Here is a 12,951-nt window from a genome sequence, read left to right on the forward strand (position 1 = left end):
GGGAGATGCGTTAGATCCTTCAAAGAGATCCGGGAACCACCAAAGATGAACATGAAGCGTGACCAGTAAACCTAGACCAGAAAGTCCCCCTGTTGAGGTGGGGTGTTTGGGTGAAGACCCCCTTGTTCCTGTCCTGACCCCTGCCCATCACAGCCTCGGCCCTGTGACCGACTGGGTTCCCAGATGCACATGGGCCTGCAGCCCAGCCACTGCTCCTGCCCAGAGTCTGACCGTGTCTGGCCTGTGCTGCCGACCTGGTTTGCAGAGAGTGCCGAGCTGCACAAGCTGGTGGGGGGCCTGCTGAGAAGCATGGGGCGCCTCCGGAGCTCAGGCCACTCCCGAGGGACGTCCCGGGGCCCCACTTGGCAGTCCACGTCCTGAGCCTTACTTTAGAATGGAGAGGAATGCTGTATAGATATACTTTGACAATTTTCCTGACTACTCAGTATAATGGCAGACGCTTGGTGTGTAGGTGTCTAATGCCCATCCCTTGTTGTTGCCACAGGAAGCCGTCAAGGAGCTTGAAAACCTTTTGTCCCAGAAAGTGTACTGTCCTGACAGCAGAGGTCGGTGGTGGGACCGGCTGGCTCTCAACTTGCACCAGCACCTGAAGCGCCTGGAGCCGGTACTCAGCTGCGGAGCCGCCCAGCCTTTGTTCAGTTTGGCATACATTTAAAAATATAGCAAACTGTTAATACCTTAAAAATCTAAATGTAATTAGAACGTTGATTTCCTTTTTCTTAACTTTTATACTGGGCTACGGTTGATTTAGAACATCGGTTTCTTTTTTTTTTAATTAATTAATTTTTAAATTTTTGGCTGTGTTGGGTCTTCGTTGCTATGCGTGGGCTTTCTCTAGTTATGGTGAGCGGGGGCCGCTCTTCCTTGTGGTGCGTGGGCTTCTCGTTGCAGTGGCTTCTCTTGTTGCAGAGCACAGGCTCTAGGCACGTGGACTCAGTAGCTGTGGCGTGTGGGCTCAGTAGCTGTGGCTCGTGAGCTCTAGAGTGCAGTGTAGTTGTGGCACATGGGCTTAGTTGCTCCACGGCATGAGGGATCTTCCCAGACCAGGGCTCGAACCTGTGTCCCCTGCATTGGCAGGCGGATTCTTTTGTTTTTTTTTTAGATGAGAGTGAGTTTATTGAGAACAAAGAGCAGAGTTAGCGAGGGGCACTGCAAGTACAGCCGGCCGATTTCCTGATAGACCAGGGAGAACCTACCAGCAGGCGGATTCTTAACCACTGTGCCACCAGGGAAGCCCCTGGTTTCTTTTTTTTTTAATTTTTATTTTATATTGGACTATGGTTGATTTAGAACGTTGATTTCTTAAACATCCTTCTTTGTCTGTGTTCTTCCAACCCCAGAAGAAGTAGCAGGGGCGCGAATATGGGGGTGACAGTGGGGTTGGTGGGTGTGTCGGCCGCAGGATCGTGTCGGGATTCAGGGATGAAGTTCTAGGGGTGGAGGGAGCTGGAGGGCTAGATGTGTCCGCCTCCACACAGTTTTGGAAATGGTGGTTTTGGAAATGGTGGTTGTATTCACTCGTTGCCCGGGGCCTCCTGGGAGAAAGATGGATGGAAGGCGTTCCTCCCACCGTGCGACGTGGTGTCTGACTCAGCAGGGCGGGCGCCTTCCCTTCCAGGCTCTGCCTTCTCTGTGGCGGGGACCTTGTGAGTCCGAGGACAGCGTTGGCTGTCAGCTGCTGCAGCCAGCAGGGCGGGGCCTCCCGAGGTGGCGACCGTGGCCCTCTGTGTGGCCGCCTGCGGTCCCCTGTCCCTGCCAACCTCATGTTTGCATTGAGCAGAGGCACTACGGCTCCGGGAGCTTTTGTTTCTCCAGGGGCAGGTCAAGTGAATCAGGATGATGGAGAGCTGGAAAATTTGACCACGGTGGTGGACGATGACATACTATTTTTACTGCCTTAACCTGAAAAGGTGCCTTGTTACCTCAAGTGCTTCCAGCCGGGAGAGCTGTTTCCTCTCCCAGAGGCGGGTGTGGTGCCCCTGCCTGGCGCTGACTCGGGCTGACAGGGCAGGAGAGGCCTCTGGTGGCCCCTCACCCAGCGTGGACAGAGGGTGTGTGCGCGCTGCCTGTCTCTTTCATTGAAATAAAGGTTCCAAAGAGTTGATAGACTTTCCCCTTGCTCGGGTCTGCTGATAGGAGCGTTCACTCATACTCCGAGGTTATCTTTGAGACAGATGGAAAACCCTGGTTCCTTTTTGCCTTTTCCCAAGAATCTTCCCGGCCATGCTCATAACCCCTGTTACTTTGTCACCGTTCCTTCCCTTCTCTACATCAGTCTCCAGGGAGGGCACCTGCCAGCCCAGCAGAGGCTCGTGCCTGCAGGTGCCCAGCAGCCAGCCGGCCAGGCCAGGCTGAGCCCGAGGCCGCCCCTCCCTGCAGCCAGCGCGGCTCCCACGGGGCTACAGAGCTGGCGGCAGCCCCGCCTCGTTCTCTGCTTGATTCCTCTGCACCACCCGGCTCTGATGGCCTGATCTTCACTGATTTTCAGGGCTTTTTAAAAACTTTTTATTCTTTTATTGTAGTAAATATATATAACAAAGAAAACTTGCAGTTTAACCATCTCTAGGTATACAGTTCAGTGGCGTTAATTATACAGCTGATCCTTGAACAACTCGGGGACTGGGGCGCCGAGCCCCCCTGCCCCCGCACAGTCAGAAATCCACGGATAACTTTGTAGTTGGCCCTCCATTTCTGAGGTCCTGTGTCTGCAGATCCAACCAACTGTGGACCGTGCAGTGCTGCAGTCTTTACTGGAAGAAATCTGTGCATATGTGGACCCGAGCAGTTCAAAACCGTGTTGTTCAAACATCATCACTGTCTGTTCCCCAAACTTTTCATCCTCCAAACAGAAACTCTGCTCCTGTGAAACAGTTACTCCTGTTCCCTCCTGCCCCGGTTCCTGGTTACCTCTAGTCTGCTTCTGTCTCTAGGAATCTGCCTGTTCTGAAGTGGAATCATGGAATCTTTGTCCTTTTGTGCCTGGCTTATTTCAGTAGCATAACGTCCTCAAGGCTCATCCATGTTGTAGCAGGTGTCAGTGTCCTTGCCTTTCAAGGCTGAATAATACTCCATTGTGTAAACGGACCACGTTGTGTTGATCCCATCTGTAGATGGACACTTGGGTTGTTCCCACTGTTTGGCTGTTGTGAATAGCACTACTGTGTACAAATATCTGTTTGAAACTCTGCTTTCAGTCGTGGTGGGCGTGTACCTGGACGTGAGGTTGCTGGGTCACGTGGTAATTCCGTGTATCACTTTGTGAGGAACTGCCGAACCGTTTTTCACAGTATTTGGATCGTTTTTCCATTGTTGCCAGCAAAGCACGAGGGCTCCAATTTCTCCCACATCCCCGCCGACACTTTTTATTGTCCATTTTTCTGAGTACAGTCATCCTAGTGGGTGTGAAGTAGTATCCCATGTAGTTTTCAGTATTTTTGTTTATTTGTCCAGCCCTGAATAACCTTAGAAAATGCATAACCCCTTCAAACCTAAGATTCTTCTCCCTATAAATGAGGCTCCCTGGGACTGGGAGGTGGTCAGACGGCCGGGCTTCTGCCCTAGAGGTGCCTGCTCTGCATACCGAGCCCCTGGGTGGTGCCCCGAGCGCATCCCGGACCAGGTCCCTCTCCCCAGCCTCCTCCGTCTCCTGAGGGTGTGGCAGCTGAGATAGGCTGTGTCCACACGTGTGACCAGGACATAGTGTCTGGAGCACGGCTGCTTGTGCCCCAGACATTTGCATCGGGGTCTGTGCTGCTTCTGTGCTCGGCATGGGACCTAAGGGAATGTCCTTGTCTCTGGAAGGGCTGCTTTGCCCACCACTAATTAGCAAAATGAATGATTAATTAACAGTGGGGTTTCCCGTCACATGAAACGAGGGGATGCTGCACGGGGACTTCAGGACGCTGACAGGCACCGTGCTCTTTGCTAGGCCATCAAGTGCATCACAGCAGGGCTGGCGGATCCGGACGTGCGGACAGGCCACCGCCTCTCGCTGTATCAGAGGGCCGTGCGCCTGCGGGCCTCTCCCAGCTGCCAGAAGTACGTGCACCTCTTCCGTCAGCTCCCAGAAGTCACTGTGGGTGACGTCAAACATGTAAGTAAATATTCTTGGGGCACTTGGGATGAATTCTTGTTTTTATTCCTGAACACAGCCTTAGAGAGGTTTTCAGCGCGTGTTTCTTGTCGACTCCAAAGACCCTCTGGCTTGCTGTGGGCAGCGACCTGGCCTCGCCCCCGTCCTCACCTGGGCGTTGGGAGGCTGGGCCGGCAGGGGCTGTGACTCTGTAAACTCCTGAGTCAGCAGCTCACAGCCTTTCCAGGTCCCCCTGCCTGGTCAGGGCCCCAGAGAGCAGAGGGCCAGGCTGTGACCTGCGTCCTCATGGGCACCAAGGTGCGGGTCACATGGCCTGGCACCTCGCTGAGGATGGGTGGCCTTTCGGGGGCGGAGGACAGTGTATCCTTGGGGTAGCAGAGCCGGGTGTGCAGGGCTGGAGCAGGAGGAAAGCTAATGGTGTTCCTCCCCTTGCCCCCCCCCCGCAGGTGACCGTCACGGGCCGGCTCTGCCCGCAGTCTGGGCCGGGCAAGTCTGTCTTCGTGCTGGAGGCTGGGGGGACCGCCCCTGCCACCGTCCTGTGCTCTGTGGAGGAGCTGGCGCTGGCCCATTACAGACGCTGTGGCTTCGACCAGGGTAACGCTGGGGCTGTATGGCCACAGTGGGTGGTGTCCCGCCCCACAGCCAGTGTCCGCACCTGCCACCCGTGAGGGCGGCGCCTTCTGGGGGGACGCGAGGAGCAAGGGAGGCCGGGTTACCCTCAGAGCTTGTGTCAGGCAGGGGGACAGGACGGGGCAGAGGACCACGAGATGCTGCCGATAGGCAGCCGGTCAGAGGAGGGCAGCCGGGGCCAGGCTGCTTCTAAGAGTACCCGGCAGTCTGGGGGAGTGGGTGGCGTGAAGAGGATGGAGGGCCGAGCCCTGACAGGACGTCACGCCTGGGACCAGAGACATGGTTGGAAGAGTTGTGGGTCAGATTCCTTGTAAAATGAGCTCTCTAGCCCAGGTGAGGGAGGAGAGCAAATGTCAGTAAGAATTGGAGCTTTTCCCATCTTCCTTCCCAAGAGACGTGTGTGATCACCCGCCCCTCCAGCCGCGCCCGCTCTGCTGCGTCTCCTGGGGGCTGAGGCCTCAGAGTGAAATGATGGACGTGACCTCGCAAGAGAGAAACACGGCTGGTTCCCGCTGAACCGGGCTGCTGTGTGTGTGTGGTGGGGGTGTGTGTGTGTGGGTGTGCAAGGGCGTGTACGGCTGCAGGGCAGGTGGTCTGCGGCCCCTCAGGGGTGAGCGGGACTTTGCTCTTTGAGCCACGGATGAGATGCTCTGTGTGTCTCAGGCCAGATGTGCAGAGGGACCAGGACCAGGTGCCCCTGGTTCTCTTCTTTCTGGGCTGCTTGGCATCCTCTTTGTTCAGACTTTGTGGGTTTCACTCAGAAGCCGTTTTCTGAACTGTGTAGAGCCCAAGTGGGAATTAATTCTGCCTGGTTCCAGGAACTGGGAGCTGAGGACTCCCACTGGCCATCGAGGGGAGGGGAGGAGGGCTGGAGAGGGCACCCGGCGTCTCTGCTGCTCGGGGATGAAGGCGCCAGAGGGAGAGACCCCGCGGCTGGCAGAGGCACTGGAACCTCTGGGAGGTGATAAGCCTCCCTGGCCGGGGAGGGGATGCGGCAGGCCAGCCAGGACGGGCCCGGACCTGGATCCTGTCCCTCGCTTCCTCCCAAGCCTGTGTGTCCTTTGTCCCCTCTGAGAGCTGGGAGCAGCCCCCAGCCCCCCTCCCAGCCCCCGGGGCCATCCTGGGGACGTCCCCGGCATGCGGGTCTCAGCCAGGAGACGCCAAGGGCGAGGGGTCCACGTTCGGGAGCTGGGCCTGGCCATTTGAGAAACACCTGAGTAAGACGTGTGGTGACTCGTGTGTGACGGCCTGTGTGCTGTCAGCAGCCCAGGCACCGGTGTCCAGACACAGTGGAGGGGCCGCGCCCACCTGCCCACGCGTGTGGGGCCCGCGCCGGGTCCTCAGGGTCGTCACCCGCGGGCCTGCTCACCTGAGAGCAGCACAGAGCTGTGTTAAGATCGTCTGCTCGTCCCTCCCGTCCACTGGAGGTGGCTCGGCTTCTGTGTGTCCCCGTGAGCCCTCTTCCCTTTGCTTTCTTCCATTTTGGCCTTGGAGAAGGAGCTGCAAATTCAGTGCTTTGTCTAAGGCCAGACTAAAGAAAAGACCGTGAGAATTTGCCTTATAATTGGTAAAAGGAACTGGTCAGTCTCTGTCCTTAGTGAATGTACTGAATAGAAAAGTAACATAAAAACCGTGAGGGAACCGCAGAGGAAGCTGCAGCTGCCCGTCAGGGCGACGACGACGGCGGCTGGGCGATTACCTTGGAGGGACTGGGGTGGGGGGGCTTTAGCCTTTTTTAAAAAATAACTTGTTATTAATGTCATGGAAGCTGCGGAACATGCCTTTATGGGAAAGCAGAGAGGTGTGCTGAGCTCCCCGCGACCCCTGCTTCACCCAGCCCTCCTCCATCCGCCGTCCCCCCTAATGTTGGAAGCAGACCCCAGACCTTGGCTCCTGTGGTTACTCCCAGGGGGCCCACGGGTTCGGTCCACATGTCCAGGCCAGGCCCCCCCATGTCTGTGCTGAAGGGTCACTAGGTTGAAGAACACTCAGGTGTCTTCACGTATGTGAAAATCAGGACATCATTTCACTGGCGTGTGATGTGATCATTCAGATGAGTGAGGACACAAAACGACCCCGCAGGAGGGGACCTCGTAACACACGGGCCTCTCTCTGCTGCGTGTCCAAGGTGATGGTTAAGATGAACCTGTGTGATGTCTGTATCACTTACCGGGAAGGTGATGCTACTGAGGACGAAGTGCACACGCCAGTCAGGACAGAGATACAGGAGACCCGGAGGGTTAGGAATAAAAGAACAGAATGCAGGATCGGTCCCCGCGGCGTGGCGGGAGCCCTGTAACCCGGCGTCAAGGGAGGAGGAGCAGGCCCTGGGCAGGCGGCTGCCGGCTGTGAGCCGCACGCAGCGAATGCTTTCAGTTTAGCCATGAGCTTGAAAGACAGACGGACAGTTCCGATTCTGGAATATCAATTTTTTTATAAAATATTTTTTTCCTTTATTAAGATTGATGCAGTGAACCTGAGCAGAACCCTGCTGTGGGTCTTTCCTCTGGAGGAGGTTTGGTGTGAGGGCGACCTCAGACCCTCTAGGGAAGTTTCTTTCAGAGTTCCTCAGAAGGATCTCCTCAAATGATTGGACTTAACAGCACCAACGCTCGCCGACGGCTCAGGGTTCAGGGATGCTGCTGTCCAGGGTGGAAAGCCAGGCTTGCCTCCCTCGGGCCCGGCAGGGTGCAGGGCTCCAGGGCGAGGCTTCAGCTGGCGGCCCGAGCGGATAGCGGAGGACGGCCTGCGGGGCAGGGGCCAGCTGAGGGGGCGCACAGCGCAGCCTGGGCCAGGGCTGCCTCCAGCGGGCCTTGATGGGACCTGTGCTGCCTCTGACCTCATGTGCGATGCCTGGGGCCCACTGGCCGGAGAGATGCCACAGCCTGTTCAGGGGGCGCAGGCGTCAGGTGTGCTGAGGGGCCAGGTGGGGCTCGGCTCTCTCCGGGAGGCTCCGGCCCTGCGGACCCTGCTCTGCCGTTCACACGGCCTGGGGCTGGGCCTGGCCTCTGAGGTCACCGCCCCATCGTGTGGTCTGGATGTGGGGTGAAGGGGGCGTCTGGACTAGGTGGTCTCTGACGCGGAAGCTTTCTGTAAAACCCCAAGTCTTAGAAACCCTGGGCACGGTGTCCAGGCCGAGGCAGAGGAGTACTGGGTGGAGGAGGCGAATGGGGTCAGAGGGCACAGGCTCCCAGGGCGCCCAGACTCCTTCCCAGAGGGCTTTTCCAAGTGAGGCCGAGGGGCCCCCTGCCCCAGAGCCCCTCAGGGGATGCCCCTGCCTCCGAACCCACCGAATGGAACCCCCAGAGCCTGAGGAGGGAATCTGCTTTTATTTTTAAACGTGTTCCTTAGGTTTTTCCACTCTAGCTCCAAAATGTGCATTTGAATTTTCTCATGATTACTAAGATTTTTTGCCTTTAAACAAGGCTTCTGCATATAAGCAACATAATGTAAAAAAATGACCTAGGAATGGAACAAAAACAGCATTTGCATTTGAATGTAAAATATTTGCTATTTTCTTCAAATTGAGTAGGCAGTGGGATATGGTAGTGGTTTTTAAAAAACAGAAGAAATGGATTTTTCTTGTGTGTGTGTGACTTTGTCTCAGGGATTCACGGGGAAGGGTCCACCTTCAGCACGCTGTACGGTCTCCTCCTATGGGATGTCATCTTCATGGACGGGATACCAGACGCCTTCAGAAACGCCTACCAGGTAATCATGGCACGTTTTCAGGCAGCAGACACTTCTGCACGCGCGTGAGTCACTCCCGCCTGGGTGCCCCGCCTCTGCAGCCATCAGAAACCTGCCCCTCTTTTGGATCCTGGTGCTAATTCCACCATAAGGATAGCTTTTAATTTTAAAATGTGATTCATACAATTTAAAATGTAAGTATGTTAAGTTTTAAACTTTAAGCCTACTTTACTGGAATCATTCCGTTTGAAACTTTTAGTGTAAGTTTCTTCAGCTTCACCCAGGTGGGCCCAGGTGCTCTCATATGCTTTGTCACATGTGCCGGCTAAGCGTTCCACCAGTTTAACCTAAAAGCTCCTTTTGCAAATTATTACTCTAAAATACCCAGTGTAATAAGTTGCTTTTATATCAGATTACTTAGGTAATTTTTACATGTCTTTTGAGAAAAAGAATGTGTCAACTTCATCAGATTGGCCAGTTCCCAAATTTGATCTTGACTCTTCTCATGACTCCGGCCTCCCCAGGCACAGTGTGAGCTTATTTTCCCTGCACACAGGCGGCCCCGCTGGACCTCTGCACGGACAGCTTCTTCGCCAGCAGAGCACCAGCCATCGAGACCCGGCTGCGGCAGATTCACGGTGCCTCCGCGGAGAGCCTGCGGGCCTGGGTGGCAGCCGCGTGGCAGGCCCAGGAAGGCAGGGTGGCCTCCCTTGTCAGCTGGGATCGCTTTGCTTCTCTTCAGCAAGCCCAGGTGACGGTCTGCAGGCAGGATTCCTTGATGCAAGGTGTCCTTTTGGCAACTGTAACAAAACACACACACGCATGCCTACATGCACGTGTATGTGTGTGGGTATATATGCACGCACACACGTACGTGTGTGTGTGTACGTGTGGTACCCCAGCCCACAGGCCTCTTACTGAAGGAACAATCACAAGCATGAACAAGCCTCCCTTACGCCTTCTGCCCATTTGGTTGGCAGCTTCCCTTGGCCTGGCCTGTGGCCCCTGGAGGGCGGACACCATCCCTGTCCTGTGACTGCTGGCCTCTGAGGGTCATCACTGTCACATTCCTGAGTGCTTACCCCAAATTCCCTCTTCCTTAGCTGCTCCCCGGATGTTTCCGACCGGGCAGAAGCTTGGTAACTGACCCAAGGAGAAGTGGTCCCCAGAGCTTGCCGGGGGCATTTTAGCCCCTGGCTCTGGAGCCCCAGCACAAGCAGCAGAAGGGCACTTGGTGTTCCTGGACGCCTCTCTGCTGAATGACACATGGAGTCCCTGCCCCATCTCACAGTCACTGGGGGGGCTTCAGGATCTCCGTCCCAGGGGAGGGCTGACTGTCCCTGTGTTTCGTGTCCAGGATCTTGTGTCCTGCCTGGGGGGCCCCATCCTCAGTGGTGTGTGCCGGCGCCTGGCCATGGACTTCCGACACTGCCGAGGGGGCCTCCCTGACCTGGTGGTGTGGAGCTCCCAAAGTCACCACGTTAAGGTCAGTTGAGCCAGAATGGAAAGTCATGGTGGTGACTTTAATGATCAACTTAATGCCACAATCTAGGCATTTCTAGCATGGTGGTTGACAAGGCCGAATCCCTTGAAGGCTGCTGGACTGAGGGCTGGGGTTGTTCGGTGGCTGTTGGCAGAGGTGCCCTCGGTGCTGGCATGTGGGCCTCTCTGCAGGCAGCTCCCCCGATGGCAGCGTATTTCATCCGAGCAGGTGAGTGAGAAGGGCCAGGGTGTGAGCAAGACGGAAGTCAGTCTCTTAGCAGCTGATCTTGGCAGTGAAGTTCCATTGCTTTTGCTGTGTCCACTGTTAGCAGCAAGTCCATGCTCAAGGGTGGAGATTTTGCAGGTGTGAGCTCCAGGAGGCCAGGATGGTTGGGAGCTGTTTTCTAAGCTCCAGGAGTGAGCACTTCCTCACGTGTTGTAGGCTGGATGCCTCCCTTGCCTCACCCTGCTGCCCATCACAGGCTGGTGGCTTCCTTATTATTGAGTTTTGAGATGAAAAAAACCTCTGGTACAAGTCCTTTCTGAGAAACTAATCTGTTCTTTAATGAATCAGTGTCATATGACGTCTCTGACTGTAATTGTGGATTTGGTTCTTTCTCCCTTGCAGTTATGTCAATGTTTGCTTCATATATTATTCGATGTATAAACCTAGGGTTGTCATGTCTTGATGAAATGAACTCTTTATCATTATGAAATGACCTTCCTTTATTCCTGGGTTCTTTGCTCTGAAGTTGAACTGATATATAGCCACTCCAGCTTTCTTTTGGTTAGTTTAATGTGATACTTTTTCTGTTCTCTTACATTTAACATATTTTTTCTTTATATTTGAGTTTCTTATATATTCTTGTAGGCAGCATTTACCTGGGTCTTACTTTTTAATCTAATTTGACAACCTCTGCCTTTTAATTGGGTATTTGGAACATTTATATTTCATGTTATTCATGTTTGGCTTTAAACCTGTCATCTATTTTTTTTTTTAAAGGATACACTTATAAGTTTATTTTATTTTTGGCTGCATTGGGTCTTCATTGCTGCGTGTAGGCTTTCTCTAGTTGTGGCGAGTGGGGGCTACTCTTTGTTGTAGTGTGCAGGCTTCTTATTGCGGTGGCTTCTCTTGTTGTGGAGCATGGGCTCTAGGTGTGAAGGCTTCAGTAGTTGCAGCACTCGGGCTCAGTAGTTGTGGCTCGCAGGCTCTAGAGCACAGGCTCAGTAGTTGTGGCGAACGGGCTTAGTTGCTCCACGGCACGTGGGATCTTCATTTATCATGCACATAACAACAGGCTATTTTTATGCACATAACAACAGTATATTTTTATATCTCCTCTCCCAGCCTTTGTGCTGTGTTCATACATTATACCTCGACATGTTATAAACCCTGTGGCACATTATTTTTGCTTTCTACAGCTGACTGAGTCTTTATATTTACTCATGTAGATACAAATTCTAATGTTTGTTATTCCTTTATATAGATCCAGATTTCCATGTACTATCATTCTCTTCTTGACTGAAGAACTTCCTTTAACATTTCTGGAAATGGAGGTCTGCTAGTAATGAATTATTTAGGTTTCATATATTGATATTTTAAGACTTTAAGTCTTTGTTTTTGAAAGATATTTTTTTCTGGGCAAAGAATTCTGTTGACAGTTTTTTTTCAGTACCTTAAAATATTGGGCCACTGTTGTCTAGCTTGTATTGTTTTCAACGAGAAATCAGTAGTCTTTCCCCTCTGGCTTTTAAAAATTCTGGCTGCTTTTAAGAGATTCATTTTTTCACTGATTATGCAATTTAGTTATGATGTTTCTTAGTGTTGTGTTCTTTATGGTTCTGTGCTTGGGGTTCACTGAGCTTCTTGGATCTTTGGGTTTAGTTTCCATCAAATTTGAAAAATTTTTGGCCATTATTTCTTCAAATATTTTTCTCTGTCTTCTTCCCTTTGGGGACTCTAATTAAACTAGTCTTAGGTTGCTGAAATGCTCTCTTCATTAAAAAATTTTTTTCTATACTTCATTTTGGATAGTTTTTATTGCTTTGTTTTGAATTTTGGTGATCTGCAGTGGACAAAACTGACACAGTTACGCTTTCATGGAGCTGATATGTAATGAGCAGTTTTATCTTGTGATAAACACCATGAAGAAGTGCATAGGAAGGACCCTTCTTAGAGATGAATTTAAGCTGAGCACGGAAGAAGACGTCAGACACGTGAAGAACAGGGAGACGTGTCCTAGGCGGTGGGAACAGCAAGCGTGATGAATGTCTACCCTTTGGTTGGGCAGATGTTGTCTGTCTCGCGAACTGAGAGGAAGCCTTTGGTGTGGTTGGCAGGCGCCAGATTACACAGTTTTGTAGGTCATGGCAAGAAGTTTGGGTTTAATTGCAGACCTGACAAAGTGTTTGAGGCGTGTTAAGCAGGAGAGTGACAGTGCAGTGTGTGCTTTAAAACTATTTTTCAACTGCTGTATTACGAATCGATTTCCTAATTCTCTGTGAACTGTCTGGTTTCTACAGAAAAGGAAACTTTCTCATTGAATATCATATGTGTATGTTTAGTTGCTATACACATGTAAGTACAGCAGCATAGAGGATACGCCATCTAAATAGTTGTCAGTGGAAACTACCGTAGCTTACCTGAATGACCTTTCTGTCTCCCAGCTGGTGGAAGTGAAGGGCCCCAGTGACCGTCTTTCGCAGAAGCAGATGATCTGGCTGGATGAGCTGCACCGGCTGGGGGCGGACGTGGAGGTCTGCCATGTGGCTGCAGTCGGAGCCAAGAGCAGGGGCCCCAACTGAGAGCCGTGGGCTTGGGAGCATCTGAGAGCGTCAGAAGCGTCAAGTGTCACTACATCTTATTTAATTTTGTTGTTGTCGTAATAAACCTGGCAGTGTAAGGACTCATCACTGTACAGTGTCTGTGTATCACAAACCTTGGTATTGGCTTCAGGACACTCACTGATTCCATAGAGCAGGTAATGAACTTTTAAAAAGGTCAAAACCTTGGTGGCCGTTTCAGGAGCTAG

General features: G+C 52.7%; 1 protein-coding gene across 9 annotated transcripts in view; it reads left to right on the forward strand.

Annotated features, from left to right (window-relative positions):
- Positions 1-12,829, forward strand: part of FAN1 (FANCD2 and FANCI associated nuclease 1) — a 28,672-nt gene extending 15,843 nt beyond the window's left edge. For 5 of the 9 annotated variants that reach the window (XM_027089270.1, XM_027089274.1, XM_027089273.1 and 2 more), the window contains 7 exons: positions 506-625; positions 3,950-4,114; positions 4,561-4,708; positions 8,352-8,455; positions 8,991-9,185; positions 9,792-9,920; positions 12,587-12,829. In XM_027089270.1, the coding sequence (XP_026945071.1) occupies positions 506-625; positions 3,950-4,114; positions 4,561-4,708; positions 8,352-8,455; positions 8,991-9,185; positions 9,792-9,920; positions 12,587-12,724 (999 nt within the window). In that variant the 3' untranslated portion in view covers positions 12,725-12,829. Of the gene's footprint in view, positions 1-505; positions 714-3,949; positions 4,115-4,560; positions 4,709-5,138; positions 7,356-8,351; positions 8,456-8,990; positions 9,186-9,791; positions 10,146-12,586 lie in introns of those variants that run through there. The other 4 variants (XR_003429247.1, XM_027089272.1, XM_027089275.1 and 1 more) reach the window with 4 other exon arrangements.
- Positions 12,830-12,951: the final 122 nt, after the last annotated feature.

This window comes from Aethalodelphis obliquidens, unplaced genomic scaffold, assembly GCF_003676395.1.
Source record: "Aethalodelphis obliquidens isolate GAN/ISIS:26980383/991018 unplaced genomic scaffold, ASM367639v1 scaffold65, whole genome shotgun sequence".
NCBI classification, from domain to species: Eukaryota; Metazoa; Chordata; class Mammalia; order Artiodactyla; family Delphinidae; genus Aethalodelphis; species Aethalodelphis obliquidens.